Below are 23,994 nucleotides of genomic sequence, written 5' to 3'. Positions count from 1 at the left end.
CGGGCCGGGGCTTTATAAGGACGACCACTGGACAAGTTTACGATAAAAATTCTTTAATTAAAAACAACTACGGCTTCAAAACATCATACTCTGGTATTGAAAAGGATGAAAAGTAGGTCAACGGTTATTGCATGACTAAATCAACTATGTTAGAAAACCGGGCATTTCGCAACGGTGCAAACTGAAATGAAATAAAAGTAATTTTCTTCAGTTATCTCTGACTTTTTGGTTTCAACCAGTCCGCGAATTCATTTGGTTGCTTTAGAGTGAAAAAGTTTGAAGATTAGACGGTTATACATTAAGGCCCTCTCAAAGATTGATAACTACCCGATTAAGGCTGATGTTGAATTTTAATTAACCTGCTTTTGTGCTTAGTTAAAAAAAAAAAAAAAAACTTAAAAGAGCGAATTTTTCTATTGCTCTTTTATTCCAGCCCGAAACAATAACCACAAAAGATACCGCTTTTGTACTCACTTAAGGTATAAATAGGTCTAATTGTAGCTCTTACGTGCAATAACCCTGGCTAAAGATGCTTTGGGTTTTTTTTAACTTAATCATGGATACATTAAAAATAATTCAAATCCATCTTTAAAAGCGAAGCGAAGCTTGGGGCGAAATTTATAATGCGGAATAATTTAGCCAACTTGTTTACAGAGCTACAATAAGAATATTTATCAATTAAAACTCTACTACATTTTTATATGAGCGTGGCAAGTCTTGTCGGGGTATTGTCATAACCGGCCAATCAGATCGCTTTCTTGAACAACTGCAATGACTTTTCTTTGTTCTCTACTTTGTATTATTCATAAAGGCGAATCTCTACCCTTGATCATTAAACTCGGAAGGTGGGAGTTATTTGCACCTGCTGATGGCACGAATCTCAGTTATTAACCAGTCCGGAAATTCATATTTCTTTTAAGGCCTTTAGCGGTGGGGTATATAAGTAACACTCTACTAGCAGTAGGAGAAAAAAAAATATCTATTTTTACAGCGCCATTTGCGAGCTTTGATTCAAGTGAGAAGACATGGCATCCGAGATTATTCAAGCAAATTCGAAGCAAAGCGTAGCCCACGCGGAAAAAGCAAATTCTGGCCGTCCTAAAAGAGTTTGTACTCGCAAGTCCTATTGCGAAGAGGAGACGGACGACGAGTTTACTGCGGACGACATCAAACCATATAAAACGAAAGGTAAGTCCCCTGAAAGTGGTCTTAGATGATTGTAACTTGACCGATCTTTTTGGATGTGGTATAATAACGGCATTATCAGAAAAATTAGTCTGAAATTTATAAATATTGTGCTATGTTAACACTTGCGACATGTGTCTCACAGAGATGTGCCAATTTTATTGCTAAGAGAATGCATCCCTTGTGCATTTTCAGTTTCAGAAACAACATTCTTTGGTGCTAGCATGCAGTAGAAAAATTCTAAGAAAATAAAACACATTTTATTCTATTCAAAGATAATTGCTCTTATTTCGTGAAAAGAGCAGTGTATTCTTAAGAGAGCAGAAAAAGAAACATTTCATTCTCTTGATAGAAACTCGTCGAGGTAGAGTAACAGCAAATGCAATTAGCTTAGCCTTTCGTCGTTGACTGCAAAGAAAAATAACAAAAACAAGGATACTACACTCCTCCATAATTATCGGATAACAATTGAATAAGAGGCTAGTATTGTCCTATATCAAGGCAAGGTTATAATTTTTCTTTTGTCAAAGTAAGTGCACATATAATATTACAAACTACATTTTGATGTGGAATAAAAAACGCTTGGATGTAAAATCGACGTGGTTTACTTGAGCAAAGCTTACTGACAAACTGTCGAAGTGTTTTAACTGAACCTTGCCACTGATAATATATATCTTCGGCAGGACTTGTTATTAATTACAAATAAATTGGTGATTAAAATAACGAATACACTGACGGTTTACGGTTTTTAAATTTTCATCTCTTGCAAAAACTAAACGCTTTTATCGCGACTATTTGACTTCCGAACATTTCCTCTATTTATGAGAAAATGTACGTTTAATCACGCACTTCTTTTCGCAAATAATGATGATTTTAAAATGCTAATTTAAAAGTGTTTAAAAGTCATTGTTCGATCGATGCAAGTGATGTAACAGAAGAAAGAATCGATTAAAATACACTCGTACCTCGCGGTCCAAAGAATAGGTAATTTTCTCCGTTTATCCGTTTTCTAATTCTTCACTTGTCTTAAGATGTTTTCTCCTGTCATTTTCTAAACTTAGTTCTCTCTAACCACTTTTTATCAACAACGTCGATCTTTATGGCGTTGACAGTATAAAGCCCTCTGCCTGATGGTAAACTAAGCTCAGTTTTGCAGCTGCTTCAGTTATGAAAGGTCGATTGAAATAGTAATGTGCATGCTCAGTTTAAGTTTCAGTTTGTCCTAAAGCTAAAAACGGTCCTGCTTATTTTGACCAACAGCTATATTTTAGCTGTTACAAAAGTCGTTATTCTCAAGTACAGCAATAGTCCAATTTAGCCTCTCAATATTGGCTTAATTTGAATAGTAAACTGATTTTTTGCTAAAACAAGCCTTTATTCTCTTCGTCGGCTTCAAAAGATTGCGGGTCCTTATACATGACTGTGTATAATATCCAACTCATGTCCTGTTCTGAATTATTATCACTGTTCTTTTCCGCGGAAATCACCAAGCACGTTTGAGAACCTGAGTCTAGGAAGTCATACTGGAATGATGACGCTATATTATCTCGGTCCCAGCCTTAGATCCTTGCTCCAAAATTCTACTAAGATAGAATACAATCATTATATATAATATTTTACCAAACAGGTCGCCATATCTCAAATCCATTCTCTGTTTTTATTAGTAATATATTCACATGGATTTGTCTCTTATAACGGCTGCTACGAAAACTACACTCTTTAGTTGTAAATCTTGAAGTAAACTGTGTAGATATTCACTCTTCTATGTATGTGTAAAGCCATATTGAAGTAAAAGCTGTAACATTACATTACGGAGCTAGTCGCTGATTTTTTTCTGTTCACCTTAATAGAAAAAGCTTGTGTTATGCTTTTGTCTACAAGGGTGAACAGAAAAATGTCAGCGAGTGATATCAGATGAAAACCACCAGGTATTTTCGACCAGGTTTGAGTTATTTTTTTATTATTGTTATTCACGTTATCCATTTTTTTTTGTTTTTTTGCCTGAATTTTGCTCGAGAATGAAAAATGCTGACAGCAGAATGCTCGCTGTCGAAAGAAGTGAATTATGTTAGACGTATTGCCTACAAAATTTGTTCAAGCCTTTCTTTAAGTTCAACAAGATTTTTCAAATTAACTGAGAACTTACTAACTTTTGCGCCCGTTTTTTGGGAATGGCAGTTTAGACCTTTCCTTCAGGATAGCTATAGACTGCTGATCCTTGCTTGTTTACAACAAAGCATCCCTGAATCAGTTGATACCATTATTTTTATAATCTCCAAATCGTGCCGAAAGTTCCTTAATTGACTTCTGTAACATCATACATCAATTGTCCGTGGTTACGAGCATGATTATGCTCTCTGGGTTGTGGGCACGTGGATTTTTCAGCCAGCGTCCTTGAAAGGTATATATTGCAGCTGTGCCGCTTACTAATCAGAAGTATGGTTACTACTTTTTACATAAAACAGAGAATTTATTGTTTTTTTTTTTCTGCAATTCATTCATAACTTTGTTCTGAACTGTAACGGTTTGTGCTAGCGCCAGTTCGTCTTGAACTACCGAGCAGGGTTATCTAAGGGTTTTGGTGACACACCACTCCTATGACGTACAATTGTATTACACCCCCCTCTAGTTATATTCTTGACAATGTTCATTTATTTCGTTTTAAGTCTAGAATGCGATATTAGCCTCACGGCTTAGTTTTCGAATTTGTTAAGCAAAACAAGGACCCCCCAAATTTTTTTTCTAACCCTGGTTCTGTCCTTTCCTTAAATGGTTTATAGAACAGTTTTACTCGCATTGTTTTATCTCCTGGATACAGGTTTAAGCGTAGTGAGCTGACTCAGAGCAATAATTTTGCTCTGTTGTCAGCAGTAATAGTAAGATGGTATTAACTGAAGGCTGAACTGTCTTCATCAACCGGAAATACATGCAGGTGTTATGGTTGCAATGCCGAAGAATTACGTAATTCCCTTTTTTCTTAGTATAAGAAATGTATGATGCGTTTCAACTGAATCTTTTTTTAATTGATTTGGGTTGGAATTATCACGGTATGAAACAGTCAGACAGCCATTACTGAGCACTAACCCTCGCAAGCAAGAAAAAAGAAATAGTATCAGTCATCATCATCGTTATCATCATCATCTTTATGCTCTCTTCGTTTGGCAGACAAAAAGAACTTGTAGATGATCGCAACTACAAGAAGCTTCAGAATGGTTTTTCTGGAATTCCAGTCAACAGTAAATTTAATTTTGCCGAAGCAACTGAAAACAACTTTATTCGCCGTATCATAAATTCAAAATGTTTTGGTACCTAAAACGCAATTTCCTCATTTTCTTTTTACCTTTTCTATGTGTATGAAAATTTTTCACGTAACAACGGATTTTAACACAAAATAGAAGAGATAAACAATGTCCAACCTCTTGTTTATTTAGACTAACCGAGATGGCTGCCTCGTTAGCCTCCTTCTTCTCATCAATGAGACCCTCCAATGGATCTTCTCGCTTCTTTAAGTACTTGATTATTCCGAATAAATTTCATTACAGAGGAATTACAATAATATTATTAAGGAATGATACTAATTAGTTTCGAAGTGCTCAAGCTCCAATTTCTTTCTGCAGCTTGAGTTCTGAGATAAATCCAAAGGTGCGGCCCATTTGTTTTCTTCGTAGATACCAACAAAACAATGAAGCGGCTCTCAAAAAGGTGTACATTAACAAGTTTTTGCTTTTCAAGAATGACTGATACTTAAGTTTTAGGAGGACTGTGTCGGTGACACAAATCAAACTGATTGAATATGCCCAGTGCTAGTCAATTACGTAGTTAAAAGTAAGCTCTCGATATTATTTACCAAAATAGAAAAGCACAGCGCTCTATACCGTAGCAATTAATAGACCGTGATTCGCTGAGAGAGGAAAACAAGCTTAAGATTGCCTAATATGTACAGCAGGTCATTAGAAATCAAAATTGCAGAAATCGACAAGACATTAGGCGCAGTATCAGGCGTACGTTACTCAGAGAATAGAGAAACAGGCAGCTTCAAGTATGACCCAGTAAAAAGAAACAAGTTGTAACCCCCCTCTAAAGCAGAATCCGGCGAAAGGACACAAATAGCATCACTCAACAGTAACTGCTCTCACTAAGAGCGCCTGCCTTGTGCGTGTGTTATTCAACTCATGTTTAGGGCGTCGTGCTAGCCGCTATAATACCAAACGCCCAAAATGGGCTTTCTATTGTAAGAGTAACAGGGCTGGAGACTCAATGAGGGAAAGGCTATAGTCCTCCTTTCCATGTTTTTGCTTCCTTTTTTGTTTGTTCGTGTTTTTTCTTTGGCTTTTTTTCTTTTTTTCTCTCTAACAGGCAGAGTAAAACTTGCTACACTAGGTTAGTAGGATTCAAAGCAAAAAAGCGCGTCTTCTGCGGGTTGTTAAATCATGATTTTGACAAGCCCTCAGTTGATTGTACTGTTCGCGGGAACATTTAATAAACCTGACGAAAAAGCAAATAAAACACCTTTTAGGTGAGCTATTCAACTGCTTAGGGTATGTGCTAGCTGCTATAAAGCAAAATTCGCTATAAGCAATGAGAGAAAGGTAATTGCTACTTTCCATGTTTTTGTTTCTTTTGTTGTTTTGCCTTTTTTCATCCTTTCTCTTGTTAGAACCGTAAAACTTGCTTTGCAATATTAGAAAGCTTCAAAGGAAAGAAGCCTGTCAAGTATCTCTTCTGCAGGTTAAGTTAAATCAGGACATTGACAAGCACTCATTTGACTGTTCACGGTAGGGAACAAGTTGGTAACTATGACCTTAGAGAAGATCAAATAAATCACCCGGTGAACGTCCTTTTCAACATCTATAGGGTGTGTCCCAGCCACTTTATAGCAAACCTCCCTTTGGAGCTTATTCCAAGTGTTGTGGCTGGAGACGCAATAAGGCAAAGAGTACTTCTTTCCACTTTTTTTTGTCTTTTTGTCAACCTCTCCCTAATCTGAACATTAAACCTGCTATGCAATGTAAGAAAGCTTCAAAGATAAGAAGCGTGTTTATCTCTTCTAACTGCTCGCGGGAACAGTTAAGTCAACAGAGTAAAGCAAATAAATCAATAATTTTGTTTTAAAAACCTCTGAAGTAAGGTTTGGTCATGAGGAATAATAATATTGGATTTCTTTTTTAAACTTTACACCAACGCCACTGATTGAAGTAGAAATTTAATTATTAAGAATCTAACTATTTTCACCCCACACAATAGATCCCAAGCTTGTCATAAACTGAAATAACAGCCATTGAAAACGAATTTTAAACAATTACAGAGGTCTACAAAGCGAAACCCGACATTTTGTCAAGGGCATTTTCATTCTACAGCTCCGTTTATTCCAAGGCATCATTCCGTGAATCGAGCGCAAAAGATAATACTGCGGCATGCACTGAAATAAAAATTTTGAAACTGAAAAATTACCAATTTACTTTTCGGTACTTTTCTCTGACTTTTGAAAGCAATATTCAGCCCCCAGAAGTGACAGAATTTCGTAATCCATTCAAATACAGCTGTCACTTTACTTCGGTTATTCATGCAAATAACCCGCAGGCTTAAGCGACATCATGTACTTGAAACACTTTCTCACAACTTAGTCGCAAAATAACACGATATTTAGGAAGCTTCTTTGATCTGCACATTGTTGTGTTATTCCTTAAAAAATGTAAAGCTCTATCATACTAAAAGAATTCTTCCTTATAATGTACCTACGCCCGGCGAAGAGTTAAAGTAAGAACTGGTTGGGCATTTCCCGGTATCAGTTCAGAGAGAAAAAAAAAAGATCAACTTTTAAGCAACTTTAGAATCTCTGTTCATCAAATCTTATTTCTTTTTTCACGAAATTAAAGTCAGCTTAGTACCACGTGGTTATCAGCTTCCTAAAACTTTGGTTTTAACTTGCAACCCAGGGGGCAGAAGAAAATTTCAATTTTAATCAAAATCGAGTTGACCAAACCAAGGTGTGTAAATGCTCGGAAAACTAACATGAATATTTGCTTTTAAGATCATAATCTTTTTAATTATTCCTCTGTTATTCTAGTGCGAGTTAGCAAATATTTATTCAGCCTTCGGGGAAGCAAAGAATACAATAAATTTTGCCGAATGGTCATAAACTTTCTGTCTTTAAACTCCTCCTTACAAGAGATAGCACAACAACGCAATATAAATACATTTTTATTATTTTTCGTTGGTATTCTCCAAGTTCTTGGTTAATTCCCTTGAACACTATATATTCGCTTGTCATCTTGGCGGTTTACTGCAAAATATAATTATTTCTTTCATTTAACATAATACCTTGTCTAGTCAGAATAAATTATTTTTGACAGGTGTTGATTAGATTCTTTTGTTTTCTTTTTAATACCTGCTCAGAGAAAAGAATAATATTTTTGGGCATTACCACAATAAAATTTGCTAGCTTTTTTTGTTTTACTTAGTTCATATGACACTTGGATGCCTGTAAAATTTCATTGAAACAGTTTTTTTTCTCTCTTAGCGGAATATTCCTCTCAAATTCGAAATAGTATCAGTACAAAGTGATTTATGCTATAAAAACACTCCTATTTTTGGATTATGTGAAACTGATTCAAAAACCCTTTTGGCATCAAAATCATACAAAAAAAGTGACCGCACGTTGTAAAAAAATAATAAATAGTAATGATGAATAAAAAAAGGGGCCGTTATCTTTGCCCTTTTTGCAGGGTCAGTAAAATGACAGAGTTCTTTCGTTTAGATGTGTACGTGAAAAGAAAAAAATCTCATTCTTTGCTACTGCTGCTAAACAAACATCTGTTAATTTTAGAGTTGGTTGCCATTTTCTTATAATTATTGCTGATAATGACTTCGTTAATTTACCTGGGCTCAAAATTCAGCTGTTTTGGAAGAAAGTGGGGTGTTGTTGATTGTATTTTCTTCTCTCGGATCTGGGTCAGTTTAGTACTCTAACAGCATGAAACTACAATCTTTAACTTTGAATGACTATTTATAGACTACTTTTAAGTTCTTTTTCTCCGACCAGCCACTTTACCTTGAGATATAGGGAAAATTTAATTTAAAAGCGCGAGGGGCTGGCTGGTGATGTGGGCATATGGAAGAAAAAGTTAACACCTACTCCTTAATTCAATACGAGGCCTCTGTATCGTTTTGAACAAAAGAAAGTGTTTATGAGCCCACGAGGATCTAGTTTAGGGGTTTCATGCTATTGTTTCATTCTCATAGCACTCATACAGCATGAGACATAGGATATGGGCTAGTCGATATTGAAAGGAAAAACATTTTAGGTACGTTTTTCGTACTAATAAAGGCCAAGTATCGCGTAACATAAAACCTTTCCAGGTCTCCATTATAATACGAGCACTATACAGGAAAGTCTAATATAGTTTAGCATCTTATCATTAGTGGCTAAAACATACAATGCCGTCAAGAAAATTCAATGCTACGTTTCAAAGGCCTGATATAACCATGTGAGATTAAGTTGGCTTTTGTTCTTTACAACCTACTTGCACGAAAAATAGGGAAGTTTTTAACTGAATTATTTTTCCGTTTAGTTAGTAGGGTTGTAGAAAATAACTGCATGACAAAATCTACTCATTCGTAGAATCCGTTTATTACGTTACAGCTCTTTTATTCAACGGTCACATTGCTTAGTATAATACACTTTTCAGGAAAATACCTTTAATTTCCTTGAATCGCAAAATTGCTCTAGGAATCAGTAAAATTTTCATTCGCATTAATGTAGCATAATTATTAAGGTACGAATCGTTCCCTAAAAAAATATATTATGCATGCTTTAACAATTCTGTGGGACTTAAAGTAGAGATTTCCAATCACTGATGCAGTCCTAAGGGAGTTTTTTTTGCAATACCTTTAAAGTTCGTATTCGTAACAAAATATATTCGGTGTGATTAGACAAAAATGAGCCATTAATCTACTACTAATTTTTATAACCCCCAAATCCCTTTGCTCGATCCATTTACGACCAAAGACATTTTGATGTCGGCTTTATTTCACGGAGAAATGACCTCCGACGAGGACTCCCACACTCTAAACTCATACATCGTACCTACAATGTTCTTAACTCTTTTTCACCTCTTTTGTTACAAATGAAAAGCGCAGCAGGTAGAATTACAGAACAATAAAAGAGCAGAGCCTCTGAAAAAAAAAAGAAAAGAAAAAAAAAGAAGCTCATGAACAGTCCAAAAGCGTATTGGAAAATCAAATATAAGTTTGGACTAAAGCACTTTCAGATTTAGGTTACTATATTGTAAGAGCCAGCACTATGGTTACGTTATGACAGGGACATTTTATAGCATTCTATTCCAGTGATCTGCAATTAAAAGAGAAGCAGTTGTTGATGATCTTTGCCTGAACAATAGATTACCAGCAAGGGCACTTTAAAGTCCACGTTGTTTTATCTCTTGTGAGGGGCTTTGTCACCTAGATAGACCCTCAATCTTCACTACTCAACAGATGTTTGCAAAGAGGAACTCTTTTAAGCGAGCAATATTGAGAACACGCATGTTTAAAAAGCAAAACGGTCCATTCTGAAAACCTCCGGTGGAGGTTTCCTTGAACAAGGTCTGTGGTAGGAACGTCTAACGTATATTGTCTAACAATCGGGGATAGCATTTCCCCAGTGAACTCAACTTGGTCAGCTAGCACAGAAAAAAAGGTAATTACCATACTATATTTCCGGCTGTAAAAAATCACACTGCACACCTCGCAATACACAACTGATACCTTGGCTTATTTTTACCCCTTCATGTCTGACTCCGTAAATTAAGTAAATTTAAGATAGAAGATATTTCTTTGACTTCGTTAAAATATTCCTTTTAAACTCACCTCTTTCTTTTTTGCTAAATTGGTTTATCTACGCCTCGTAACCCGGCGCCTGCTATTCAGTTACAAAGCGATAATTTCAACAATATTGTATGTTGGTCTAGCTCTTGGATAAGACTTAGTCAGGAAACATAGACCAAAAGGAGGAATTAACAATCTGGTCATCTAAAACTGACATAGCCAGTATTTGTTTTCTCGCAGGCATGTAACCAAGGGCCAGGGCCGCTGCTTATTTCTAGAGTGGCTTTTCGACATGTAAAAAATATATATGTGTATATGTATGGGAAATACCAGTCGAAATTACCAGAAGAAATAACGTTTTGCAGATCACACTTGCTGTAGCTTGAAAGCAACATATTTTTTATTGGTGTTAGCGGGGAAAAAGAAAGAAAAAAAGGCCATAGAAACTTTGTGACCCAGGAGCACATTTCTTTGAAACATGTAAGCAGCCATAAAGTGTGATGGTTACATATTAACGAAAAAAGCTTTTTGTCAGTAAACTGATAGTTTATTAGTTCTTAGCCGCTCAAATTCACACAAATGTACAAAATTACGAACCATTTTCTCAGGGAAAGTTTTCCCGAAGGGGCTTTTATTTTCTACTCGTAACAAACCACGCCCGGCCTTCAAAAGCTGCTGGTGTCTTGTATAAAGACTTTTATTTTTTACTTACTTAGGACTACAACTATAATTTGGATAGAGTACTAAAGTGATGACGTCATAAAAATGAAATTTCTGAAATTATGGGATTTGTCAAGATATTCTGAAAGAACAATGTCCAAGAGGCCTACTTGCCAAAAATGAGCATTTCGGGGCAAATTGTCTCCGAGATCGTAGCCCAGTTATACTCAGAAATCTCCATACAAACCCTTCTAATTTTTTTTTGGGTCGACCCAACAAAATTTAGAAGGGTTTGTATGGAGTTTTGTAAGCATAACTGGGCTACGATCTCAGCAACAATTTGCCCCCAAATGCTCATTTTTGGCAAGTAGGCCTCTTGGACATTGTTCTTTCAGAATATCCTGACAAATCCCATAATTTCGGAAATTTCATTTTTATGACGTCACACTTTAGTACTCTATTGTCGCAAACGGTAAGATTTCCATATAACCCCATACATTTATTATGCATGTAGCAATTTCATACTTTTTGTCACAGATAGTTCATATGAAATACGAATGCATAATAAATGTATTGGGTTATACGGAAATCTTACCTCCCAAACTCTCGGGAATAAGGATAGCGATTCTCTCATAACATGTTAACCCACTCCACAGGTAAACTCCTCAAGGGTTATTAGAGTGGCTTTTTGCTCATAATAAACACTAAGTAAATAGTACTTTTTGCGCTCTCTGATCACTCTAAACTAGCTTGGAGGTGATTAGACTAGAGCTATTCACCTCCGAGACATGGCATAAAATATTTTTGCTCGTGTTATACGTATTCCGGATATATAAAATACCATGGAATATCGGACGAGTCGCTTGTATTTTTCCGATATTCAAACGAGCCGGTGTTCTGTTGCATACCTTTACTTACTATCCTTCCAACTAACATGAGCTCATCAACGACTTAATTATTTATAAGTAGAATGCAGAGACCTATAACAGCAAAAAAAATTATTGAGGATGATAGACAAAATAAAAGCGAGTATTGATATAAATTTCACTATATTCCAATGAATTCATAACATACATTTGTGTCGTATGTTACCAGAAAAGAGAACAAACCTTACATAATGTATTTCATTGTCTACCTTTAAGATGAAAAATCGTCGGTTAAAACAATTATTCAACAAACAAAAACATTCCGAATAAACAATATTAAAAAAAGGACTATGAAATCCGCCACTTTTTTGGGGGGTCTTGCTTTAAACTTTGTTTTGACTGAAGGGTCACCGTATATAATATCTTTAATTGCTGGACCTCATGTAGCAGTTATTATATAAGTGCTGCGAAAATTTATCCTCAGTTTTCAGGAACGAAAAAGCGTGTGAAACTGGCAGCCGGTGAATCCTTAAATAACAAGTAAAGCTATTAATTTCTAATAAGAGAAAATTACATACTAAATTATTTATGTTATAGCCTTCAAAACAGTAGTCGTGCTAATTGAGTTAATCGTGCTCTTTGTCTTCTGGTAGATACCGTGTATACACTCTAACAGTATGTTTGACCAGTATTTCTCAGTAGCATTCGATAATTACGTGTAAGAATTGACAAGCGAGGTTTCCATAATAACTCGCTTAGCTGGCTTCAGAGCTGACCAATCACCTAAAATAAATGATTCTTACCTCTCATGTTATATAGATGGGAATAGTATAGCACTCAGTACCAATTAGATAAACAAGCCGAGCAGAAAAAAGAAGAAAGAAAGAAAAAATTCAGATAATTATAGCACATTTAAAAAATAAAGATTTAAACATTTAAAGATTTATAATTATATTGCGAAGATGATTTACTGCTTAAAAGCAGTTTTCAAATTAATTTTCTCAGTCTGGTGTTCTGAAACTAACTTTTTAAACAGTGTTGTTTCGCGTTTTCGGCTAGTTTTGAGAAATTTCCATCAAATAATCCTTGTGTAAGTATACTGTTTCCACACATCTATTTACGACAATATTTCAGCGCGGATTTTGAGTAGCGTGAAAATGGGAGGGAAGACACAATCTCTTAAAATATGACTTTCTCTTAGAAAACAGACAGATGTCCGCCATACCCAAAAATTGAAATCAACTCTGCTAATTTTAACGTCTTTGCTCAGCAACGTTCCTTACTAGTTACGCTTATTGTAATTTTGCCTTTGCCATTGTAACTCTTTACGCACGTGCTTCCAATAACTAAAGAACAATATAGGGGCACGCTTCATTGTTAGTTGTTACTTCATACCTTTTTTTGTTTTCTTTCTTTATGAAGAAGTAACATTTCTCTTACCTGATTGCTCATTGTCGCAATTTTGGAGATTTTTTTCAAAAAGGTTTAAATAATCGCGTAATTCGCTTACGCTAAGGCATTCCAAGATCTGTTAGGTTGTGAAAGGATAAAGGGGACACAAGAAAACAACAGGATCGCCCGGTGTAAGTATATTTTCTTTTCCCAAACCAAAAAGACTGACCGCGATCTGCGAAAGTTGAAATACATAGAAGAGACATAAGATGTACCACTGTCAAAAAATCTCTTTATCAATCAGTCTCTAACGAAAATTGGGCGAATACACATCCTACGTGAAATTTATCGATTGAGATCAGACGCTGATTTTGTTAGCTTTTAGGAGCGAAACAGTTTCTATAAATATTATTATTTTTTGGTTGTTGTAGACGGATATAGACGCTATCATTGTGTAAAGAAACTCACTATAGAATGTTACTCTATTAGATCTGACTAATAATCTTTCGAAATCTGAAAAGGAGAAAACAATTGTTGATTAAAGTTGTCGGGTGTTTTATGGTTTGTTGTGCTCTGATCATAGCCTCAACCAATGACTTTCTTTAAAAATGCTAGACGATGCTTGATCGGTATTTTTGTTAGTGTAATATCAAATAAATAGCTTAGTACTTTGAAAGTTGCAAGACAGGCTCTGCTTTCACAATATTCGTTACTCCTATTTTCTGATTTCTCAGTTCTACAGTTCTACAGTTGTTAACATCACATATGAAAGGTCAAATGTACCCATTTAAATCTCCTATTATACTGTTCATTGTAATGTCATTACTCTTGAAATTTCAGGAGGCAGGCGAAAGGAATCTTATACATTCGTTATGTTGGAGAAGAAACAGCGGCAAATAGCACAGACACTGAGATGGCAAGTGAAATATATTCCTACTTTATTTCAACATGGACTTGAAAAAACAAATTGATTAGAAACTGTAAAGCAACTCAGATCAGTTGATAAACTGTTCAGCTCAATGAGGGAGGCCTACCTCATTAATTGCTTTTAATTATTGTCTTTAACTCGAACTCTTCTAACCTTACATTTCGTCTCGGTCAAACTGAGCTAGAGAAATTTCCTAGAGCTTAATAATTATACTACCAACACATTCAAGTAAGGATTTAGATATCAACTATAATGAAAGTTTGAGGAAGGAAAACATTGTCCTGGGATCGTATGCTACTTCAGAGTGTGTGGAGACAGATCTTGAAAAAAGCGTTCGCTTTGAAACAGCTATAATAGCTTCTGATTTCTAAAAGCGCACGTAAGAAATATTCCATTTAGAATTTGAATGAACTATAATCTCAGTACTACTTACTTAGTTAGAAATAAATTAAGACTTTTTTTCATTTTTTGTCTTTTGTTATCGTTTTTTCAGGCTTAGCGAAAATTACGAGCTCAAGGAAGGCATGTGTCTTCCACGCTGCGTTATGTACACACACTATTTAGATTTCTGCCGAAAAGGAAAACTATGTCCAGCTGGACCTGCAACTTTTGGAAAAGTAAGGAATACTAGCGTTACTTTGCTGTTTGTCAGTCTTTAAAAATAGTCCCTTGGTTACTATTTCGTTTGTTTTCACTTTATTTTGTGGTATATTTTTTTATCACGCTGTCCTTCATGAATGCGTAAATATTGAGCCGCTTCTTTCGTCCGTTTGTTATCTTAGATTATCCGTCAACGATTTCCAAAACTGACAACCAGAAGACTTGGAACTCGCGGACAATCAAAGTAAGTCTTTTTTATTAAGTTGATGAGATTACATTCACAAATGACCTGGGGAACCCGTTGAAAAAAAAAAGCCGTTTTCGGACAGTGTGGAGATTTAATAAATATTCATCCATGTCATTGCATCGAATATCTCTACCTCATTCTTCCCAAGTTACTCCTTAAGAACACTTTTAAGCAATTTTCTTTACCCTTCTTTTTTTCGAAATCTTACCAGGTATCACTATTATGGCATAGTTGTGAAGGAGACATCAGCTTACTTCCATGCTGGTTATTCAAAGAAGGGGTTAACAAGGTAATGACGTTGGAAAAAGTTGATAATCGCTTTTGGTAACAGTATTACTTGATATATAATAATAAAAACGATGAAAATATCTTTTTTCACTCTCTAGATTTTCCGGTATGAAAGGAAAGGGAGACATGGTAAGTCGTTTGCTTTCCTGAAAGGTGGTTTATTTGAGCACTTAGAAGTAACGCTAATTTTACCGTCTCATTGTCTCAATTTTACTCCTGCTCAGCTTGGACAAAATGCATGTGAAATTATTCCCTTATTCATCTCGTCACCATTTGATCCCAAATACTTATTTATTTTTTGTTGGGGTTCGAGCTCAGAGCTGTTCTTTTCTCGACAGAATGCCAATCACAAGAAGTTCTCCTTGAGTTCCAAGTCAGGTACTCTGCTACCGGAATTTCCAAATGCCAAAAATGTTCAACTTCCTGAAGATGTATCATCTCACAAGGTATGATGCATGTTTTGGATTAAGAGGAAACTTTAAAATTTGATAAAGCTAGAATAATGCACATAGCAAAACCGATCCTCCTATTTTCGAATAAACTGTAAAGATTAAAAGATCAACAATAAGTGATAAACAACACCATTTTTTATAAAGGGATAATCAAGAGCTGCTCAAAAGAGTAATTACTCTTGTGTTCCTGTTTTTATCATTCTTTTTCTTTTAGAGATTTTTTTTCCTTAAAGAAAACTTTTAACATTGTGTAATTCACAGGTTGAAACTTTCATCATGATGTATCGAACTCATTGCCAGAGAATGCTGGATACAGTCATCAGCGCCAACTTTGAAGGAGTAAGTAAATGTATTAACAACCATGAAGAATGTGAAAATGCAATACCATAAAAGTCATTAATTTCGAAATAAACCAGGAGTCATTCATTTTATTTTGGTAGCTCCTGGTATAAAAGGTTCAAACTTGAAGGGAAAAATATGCGGGGACGATAACAATTTAACGGATTGCTTGTGTATGGATTTCTCTTAGGTTCAGAACTTCATAACTCATTTCTGGAAAGGCATGCCGGGACACATCATTTCAGTACTGGAGTGTCCGATGGTAGTTGACATTGTGGGTATCTGTGATTCTATCTTATACAAGGTACGTCGGCTTGGTTGTGATGTAACTACCAAGTTCTTTTAGACTCTTCTGTTTACATGTTTTAAATACATTTGTCATGAGTGCATTTGGCTTACAATGCCAATATACTTCGCATACTTCATTTTACTGATTTGCTATGTAGGAGTATTATGTTTTTCATATTTGTATTAAGTAGGTTCAAAAACGTAAGAAATAGCTGCAACTCAGATAAAACGCTGGCTCTATTCAATAACACCCTAAATCATGGGTCTTACCCTCTTCTAGGTTTTGACAGATGTCCTTATACCGTCGACGATTCAAGACCTACCAGAGAGGTGAGATCAATGAACCATCTTTCAGACTTCTTTTTCTTTGAATTTTGTTAAGGTCCGAAGACGTGTCCAAGGATTATACGTAACAAAAGTAATAAATAATCAAAAGAAGAAATGATGTTAATATCATCGGCGCTATTTCTTTTTTATTCCTTTCCAGTCTTCGTGAAGAGATAAATGAATTTGCCGAAAACTTGCTTAACTGGTTGGACGATTCCCTGTCAGAAGTGCCGCCGGCCCTTAAAGAAGCCAAATGTAAAGGTCAGTTTATGATATAAGCAAAGTAAAAACTTAAAGAAATCGAGCTTAAAGTTATTGCCGCATACGTCAAATGGGAAATAACTATCGAGTAACTTTCAGGTTGAAATATTATATACTACTTATAATTAACCGAGAGTTAGGCCTGTCTTGACCGAGCGATAGCGAGGTCAATACATTAAGGTCGAGGTCTGAGATTTCCTTATGATGACCGAACGGACGAGTTTAATACAACGTTTTTTATTATATGGCCTTTTTATTATAGACCTGAGCTTGCGATCAATTAAAAAACATTGTGGTCAATGGTCAGCGGATAACATTAAAAAACACGTCACCTCAATGAGCTCCCGCAATACAGTCAGGTGACACTGGTCAGCGGATTTCCTTTTTGACAGGTGTCATTTGACCATAACATGGATTTCCATAAGGATGTCCACTTTCAAGTCAGACACAGATTGTATATGCTTTGGACACAAGGCTGGTAATGCAAGGTCATTCCCTGACAAGAAAACAGCCAATCAGAGCGCGCGTACTATTGTAGTCATATGATAAGCCCTAGGAATTGGATCAATGCCTAATAAAGACATAAACTGGATGGAACTTAAGTTTATAGAACGGTGGCTTTCTATGGTATCTTTTTTATACATCAAATGATACTTAACACTCGGCCTTTGCATCATTTCTACCTCCTTTGCTAGAAAATTATACGTTATCGACTGTAAGAAAAACAAATGAAACAAATGTTCTTCATGCTGATGACGCAACATATGACATTAAGAACCGTGTAAATAAGTTCTTCCTTCTTTGCTTTTTTTTTTCTTCGTACAGTATTTCTTTTATCATTTACTTGCTACCTAGAACTTATTATTACTGTTACTGTTATTATTATTGGTACAGCATTAATCATAAAATTGCGTCTTTCTTTTCAGTGGCAAAGATGTTTACGCAAGCCCTGAAGCGACAAGTTTGTTTTGTCCACTTGGCCCAGGTTAGTGAACATATCATAATAGCAAAACCTTTTATCCCTATTTACATGCATTACTGATATTTGATAACATAAACCTAAAGAATGTCTTTTTTAACCAACAGGCTGCACGTTCAGCGTTGCTCAGTTACGAAGATGTATCCCAGATGTTGAGTGACTTAAGAAAGATCGATTTTGGCCAAATTCTTTCCAAGGCCTTCTTTATCAGGGGAAATTCGGAAACATTTTACAAAGCCAAAATATGTAAGTTCTATTTTTTGTGCTATTAAGTTCATACGTATTGAAATATTCCTGGTTTCAACACCACCAGAAGAGACTACGATATCGTAAAGCTTTATACTTGCAGTTCTCAACCTTCAAATCTGCGCCGTAACAAAGCATGCCACAGAGCCACATTATATTATATTATTATTACCAGCTTATTTGTGTTATGTAATATAAGCGCCCCTCAACAGCCTCAATAGACGAAACATAGCTGCCCTAGAAACTCATGTTGACACAAAAGCTCAGAAGGAGTAACATGAAAATAACTTTTTCAGTCTGTCGTTGTAGACTCGCGCTGCCTATACTAATTTACTTTGTTGAAAACTTTAGTTGTTGATGACCTGGAAAGTCTCTTGAGTAAGCAAGCACCATTAGAAGCTTACATTGAATGGCTGGACAGCGTTGTTGATCGATGTGTTATTGAGGTAAAATAGGTTATAAAGATTGGTTTTACTTCCTGTTAGTGAACCGAGTTATGATTTTTCAAGGTAACTGTAATCCTAAAGACTGAACAAAATTAGTTTAAAACTAACGTTCCATGGTCTTACATCCTCACCAACTAAACATCTTTAATTAAACTACAGAAATTACTGGAACACAGGCTTTAACACAAAATTCAAATAAACTTGAAGACGTTATGCAGTAGGCGGCTCTTATAAAGAAAACAAATTTAAACTGTGTTTTACTACACAGCTTTAAATATGTTTAACCTTTGAAGTGAATGTGGTTTAAGTATAAAAAAACCTCCTGCAGAGACTTGAAACGGGAGGAAAATTGAACTTAAGTTACTTAATATTAAGTGATTAGCATGTACTTTGGACCAATTATCACAAGAACATTAGAGGATTTATATATGCCATGAAAAATGTCTACTAGTTAAGATAGGAATAGTCCACATGAAATGATGACGTTGATGTTGCTTCAATGATGTCATGATTCCCAACGCTTGTCATCTTTAATTTACGTGAAAAATAATTTTAAATCTCTATTAAGATGGTTAAGCGTTCTTGAACAAATTTTATACATTCAAAGCATATTTTAAAACTTAAGCTTAATGTTGTATTGCTTGTGTAAAGTAGTTGTAGAAAAAAATCACCTCTTGCTAAAACATAGATGTTGTTCCTATAAGATAAAATTCGAACAAAAATATTCTTGAGTATTGTAAAATAAAGTAAAGTAAAGTAAAGTAATGAGGTTTGTTTAGAGGGTTCCTCTTATAGCTTATCCAGCAGTTACTTTACAGGCACTTCACTGAAATAATTCTGAAACAAATAATGCAAATAGAGCATAACAGGATTAAAAACTCCAACTGGCGGGAGGCAACCAGTTGGCTGTTTACAAGCGTGGCTGAGGATTTGAACTCGGGACAACAGAGAGCAAATCCAGCAAGTGGGCTCGAACCCGGCACCGGATTGCTAGTCCGACGGGCTGACCACTCGGCCAGCGTTACGTTTTTGTGTAATGTGTCTGATGACACGTAATGGGAAATAGCGAAATTCCCCCAAAGTAACCGATTTTTTTGGTAACGATTGTTACAGGAAACAAACGAGAACAGAGAGACGTCTTTTGAGGAGAGGTCCAGAAACTTTTTGGCAATGTGGTCATTTTCTACAGGATGTTTTCTTGCTGATTTGACCCTGAGAAGCGCACCAAGTTTCGGTAAGAAAATTCTGCGTCTCAAGAATAGGAAACTGGGCGTTTACAAAGAAATCTGACAATCTAAATAATGAAACGAAGCAAACAATTATGCACCACATGCTTTTAATAATTATTTTTGAAAAGACGTTTTGATAGTCGCTAGTTTTTATATCTCCTCTCAATGTAACGGTCATTTGTATAAATAACAGCAACTACGCAAAATGCTTTTTCTTACCATATTAAAAATATTGTTTACAATATAAAGCTTCATAATGCTGCCTCCTTGTTGTATAGCTACCACTGGGGGGAATTTTAGTAACCTTACGTTTTATTCGAGATAACGTCAATTTGCTTACTTATATATATATTTTTTCCTTGTAAAGGAGTCTTCCACTTAATTCATACTGCTTTTCAAGAGTATGTGTTTCTTGTTGTCGAGAACCAGAGGATAGCTGAAATGGACAAAAAGCTGAATAGCACTCTTGAGAGCCATCTTAAGAAAGGTCAGTTGGTTACCTCCAATTCTATGTTTTCACTGTCACGCGATCCGAAATAAAAATACAAACCAGTCAGTACAGAAAGTCCAGAATCTGGGGATTAAAAGAAGTTAAATATACAAAGACCCTCGCCAAGAATCAAGTCCGCCTGATAATTCATACGCGAGATTTACCCAAATTTATAAGGCTTTGTATGGAGACTCCATGTTGGTGTTCCTTTGAGGGGACAAATATGGCCGCCGGAAACTAACAGAAACATCTGTTTTTGAGTTTTCCTACTTATGCATGAATTCATCGCTTGAAGAACGTATAAAGATTAATTAAAAGTAATATTTATTTCAAGACAAGAAATGTTTAGATAGCAAAATCTCAAAAAATAGGAACTTTTTTAACCCACACAGGAGCTTTCCCAGCCGCCAGCTAAATGCCGTGTCACGCAAAAGCCTGGAAATTCAAGCGTCTTTTATTGCAAAACAAAGAACCCTTTGGAACCGAAATTTTGAGTAAATAAAGGTTTTTAGGTGCTGTAATACCTCGTGAAAATAGAAACTCACAAGAATCGATAATTTCTTAGTTTGAATTTGGTGACCTGATGTGAAAACCCTTCAGATTGTATTCGCGACGTTAAAATGTTTTTTAGAAACGGAAAGAAGACTGGTCCGAGCTGACTTTCGCAAAGACTTCTAGGAGTGTTACTAAGGACAGGGAAAAAATGGCCAATAGCTGACCGGCGCATCCCCAGTAACAATTCCAGAAGCAATTGCGGGAAGCATTTCGGCTTCAGTTCCTAGTTTCTAAATGAGCGAATTGTGGTGACTATCACAGTAAACTTAGAAGAATTATCATTCACTTTAAAGCAGTTAATCTTTGGAGTCGAATTGATAGTCGGATGATTTGTTTTGTAGATAAACATCAATCGCATGAAACAGAAATGGACAAACCAAAGGAAAACATGCAGCCAGAGCATACGGATGACAAACCCAATGAAGGGCATAGAGCTAAAAGGCAAAAGACGAGTACCGTCTTCATACCTGCAACAAAACAAAATGTCACCTATGACAGACCACAAGTCCCACCAAGGGTGAATGCTGATTCTTATCAAGATGGGCAATACATTGCTACGTGTGAACCCAGTGCAACCTTCCTATCTCAAGACAGGTATCAAACAGCAGCGACCAATAGCTCATCTCGTCAATTTGTGCACCCCACATCTTTGAGCATGACAGCCACTTCTGCATACCCAACCGGACAAAGCCGTTGCAGCCTCCAACCGTTGTCATTGCCTGAACTAGAGCCAGTTCGTGACATGGGTAATGTTCCTGAGATGAACACTTTCCAAGGTGACTTTATAAGCGCCATCGATAAAGCGTTCTTCAGTGCCAAGGTCACATTAAATACCGATGAATACATGGGAGCTTCCTGGGTTCAAAATGAGACATCTAATCTTACTGTATTAAATCCGGTGAACGTCCAGGAACACAACTCCGAAAATAACGTGACCATGGGCTTCCCAGGAAATGGAAATTATCCGGTTAGTTATGACAGCAACGTGCCTCTTAATGTCTATTCTAACGCACACTCAATGCCTTCGAATCCACGGCAACAAGAAATTCACTACATATCTCCCACTAAGGACGACTTTGGCTACGTCCCCAGTATAACAAACATGTACTCAAGATATAATACACCAAACTATCTCTACGATCCAATACGCAGTGTTGTACAATCAGGCGGTGCTGATGTCATGCCATTCAATGGACTGCTTAACTCTCCCTCTAGTTCTTTTGGAATGGATGTTATAGCTTCGCACGATGCACAAATGAACCGTCTGGGGATTGGTGCAGTCTAACAGTAAACAAACAAGCGGGTTTGACTTAGAATTCTTATATCAATTAGGCCATCTATACAACTATTGCATTTTAAAATACACGACCAATACGAATATGCCTTGGAAATACACGGTATATTTTGTTCAAGCATTTATTTTAGTTGGCGATAGCAAATTATAATTAAAAATATACCAAGTCTCAGCTTCTGCTCAGTGCAGCATTTAACAATGTAATCAGATGTATATTTCGATAAAGGTCATAATATTTTGACAATACAAGAGAAGTGTACCATCGGCCCGAGGAACATGTTTACTTTTCGTTCAAATTTTAATTGGTTCTTAGTTTGGAAAACTGCATAAAGATCGATCATAATTGTCCCATTCAAACTCTAGGGCTACTTTTCAACTAGAGCAGTTCTATTTATGCATTCCCTTGAATGAAATCTAAGGACAGAACTGTAAACCTATGAGATATGTCAATGAAATTTTGTTCTGTACATAGACCTTTTTAAAATATAATTGCATTGCATAATAAGAGCAATATTTTCCTTCTTAACAGAAAAAAAAATAGAATCATATTGAATAAAATATAGTACATCATTAAGATATTTTAGGGGTTTACAGAATCTAAAAGTAAATCGCGTGGAGGAAGTAGCAGTAAAATGGAATACCTGTTAAAGACAAAATAGCCCACGAAGAAACACTTCTACGAGTAGAAATTTATGGAGGTAAAACTCGCGGGTAACAGTGCACTGTTACACTTTTGACGTCATAGATTTCGCAGTGTTGCCCGGTCAGAGACTATTGCGGAAACAATTTATTATCAGATGTCATCACATCAGTCGTGACTTTGAAGTAAAAATAAGAGCGCGTGCTTTTGCGAAAAACAAAAAATTCCTGCTATTTATCGATATAGTTTAATTGCATCTTTAGAGAGACGTTTAGAAATGTATTAAACACTTTATAGAACCTAAAATATGTGCACATTGTGCTTGTATGGGCTTATAACACTAGCTGTCTATAAAGGGCCCGTGCCTTTAATAAAATGATATTAAACATTGATAGTTAACTGGAATGATTTACTGTATCCAGCAAAATAAACAAGGGCAAACAGTTTCGTCCCCTGAGGAGCACACATTAGATTCCCTTCAATTACTCCATGTTCAGCCGTTTTTGTCTCCTCTAAATACATGCTCTTAAACTGGTCTTCCATGGATTAAAATAAATGGAAGAATAATTTATAGCAGTCAAACTAATTGATAAAACAGCCGGCAAAATAAAAAGCTCCTTGACTGTGAGCCAAAAGACACAGGCGAGATTTTCTCTTAGGCAGATGTTTTCAACAGCAATTTTAAGAGAGATGGCGGCGAACCGAGGTCAAGCGACAAAACGAGTGGGGAGTCAGATGCTGGGAAAAAGACAGGAAAAACGCCGCCTGCATTCACCAATATGAGATTTTTGAACCTACGTTCCCCTACGAACCACAAACTTAAAGCAAGCCAATATTAACCGCCTGATACTCATTCTAGAGTCCTCTTTTGCTGGATTCTATTTCTTTCGTCATTCAACTATTTCGTTGTTATTTATTCATTGGAAAGAATATCATCTCGCAATCAAAGAAACAAACAAGTAAGCAAAAAAAAAAAAACTTGACATTGAATTTCAACCATGGATAAACCAAGGCACAAAACAAACAATAAACAGCCATATCTGTATAAGCGGTGCTGCTGGGGAATCTTAAGGTTAAATACAAGTTTAGAGTTTGGATAGGGACCATTTTGAGCACAGGTGACGCGTGGCTAAAACACATGTTAATGATACACTTGCGAACCTCGAACATTTAGGCTTGGCCAACAACACATAAGCGAGCAAAAACTTCACAAAAACTTCAAAAGCAAGTGAAAAAAAGCCGTTTGCCATGATGGGATATTCCCTTTGCAGATAACACGATTAGAAAAAGTGAAAAGGCAAGCAAACGAAAAAGGGGAATTCCTTGAGCTTGTACTTGGGGTATGCATCGTGTTACAGTTTTATCCTAGCGTATTGTTGAGTTAAGGTGGCTCCGTGAAGTATTACTATTATTATTCAGTCCGGGCCACAACCAGGGCTGAGTTGCTCAAAGCATGGTT

The 23,994-nt window shown here is 36.1% G+C and overlaps 1 protein-coding gene across 1 annotated transcript; it reads left to right on the top strand.

The window, feature by feature from the left end:
* Positions 1–837: 837 nt before the first annotated feature.
* On the top strand, positions 838–22,925 carry LOC140929042 (DNA-binding protein RFX6-like). The gene is made up of 17 exons (XM_073378867.1): positions 838–1,188; positions 13,767–13,842; positions 14,348–14,471; positions 14,637–14,698; positions 14,913–14,990; positions 15,088–15,118; positions 15,328–15,435; positions 15,703–15,780; positions 15,971–16,084; positions 16,349–16,398; positions 16,556–16,656; positions 17,583–17,641; positions 17,743–17,881; positions 18,233–18,318; positions 19,441–19,561; positions 19,924–20,043; positions 20,943–22,925. Exons 1-17 carry the CDS (start codon positions 1,026–1,028, stop codon positions 21,884–21,886), a joined length of 2,454 nt encoding a protein of 817 aa, XP_073234968.1. The 5' UTR covers positions 838–1,025; the 3' UTR covers positions 21,887–22,925.
* Positions 22,926–23,994: the final 1,069 nt, after the last annotated feature.

This window comes from Porites lutea, chromosome 2 (assembly GCF_958299795.1).
Source record: "Porites lutea chromosome 2, jaPorLute2.1, whole genome shotgun sequence".
In the NCBI taxonomy this organism is placed as follows: Eukaryota; Metazoa; Cnidaria; class Anthozoa; order Scleractinia; family Poritidae; genus Porites; species Porites lutea.
This window is presented reverse-complemented; position numbering and strand designations above follow the sequence as displayed.

What these genes read in the sequence shown, in the direction of transcription:
- LOC140929042 (XM_073378867.1), top strand. Translation starts at nt 1,026, where the DNA reads ATGGCATCCGAGATTATTCAAGCAAATTCGAAGCAAAGCGTAGCCCAC. An exon ending in GTGATTCTATCTTATACAAG is followed by an intron (nt 16,085 to 16,348) that starts GTACGTCGGCTT and finishes ACCCTCTTCTAG; the next exon opens with GTTTTGACAGATGTCCTTAT. An exon ending in ATTTTACAAAGCCAAAATAT is followed by an intron (nt 17,882 to 18,232) that starts GTAAGTTCTATT and finishes TGAAAACTTTAG; the next exon opens with TTGTTGATGACCTGGAAAGT.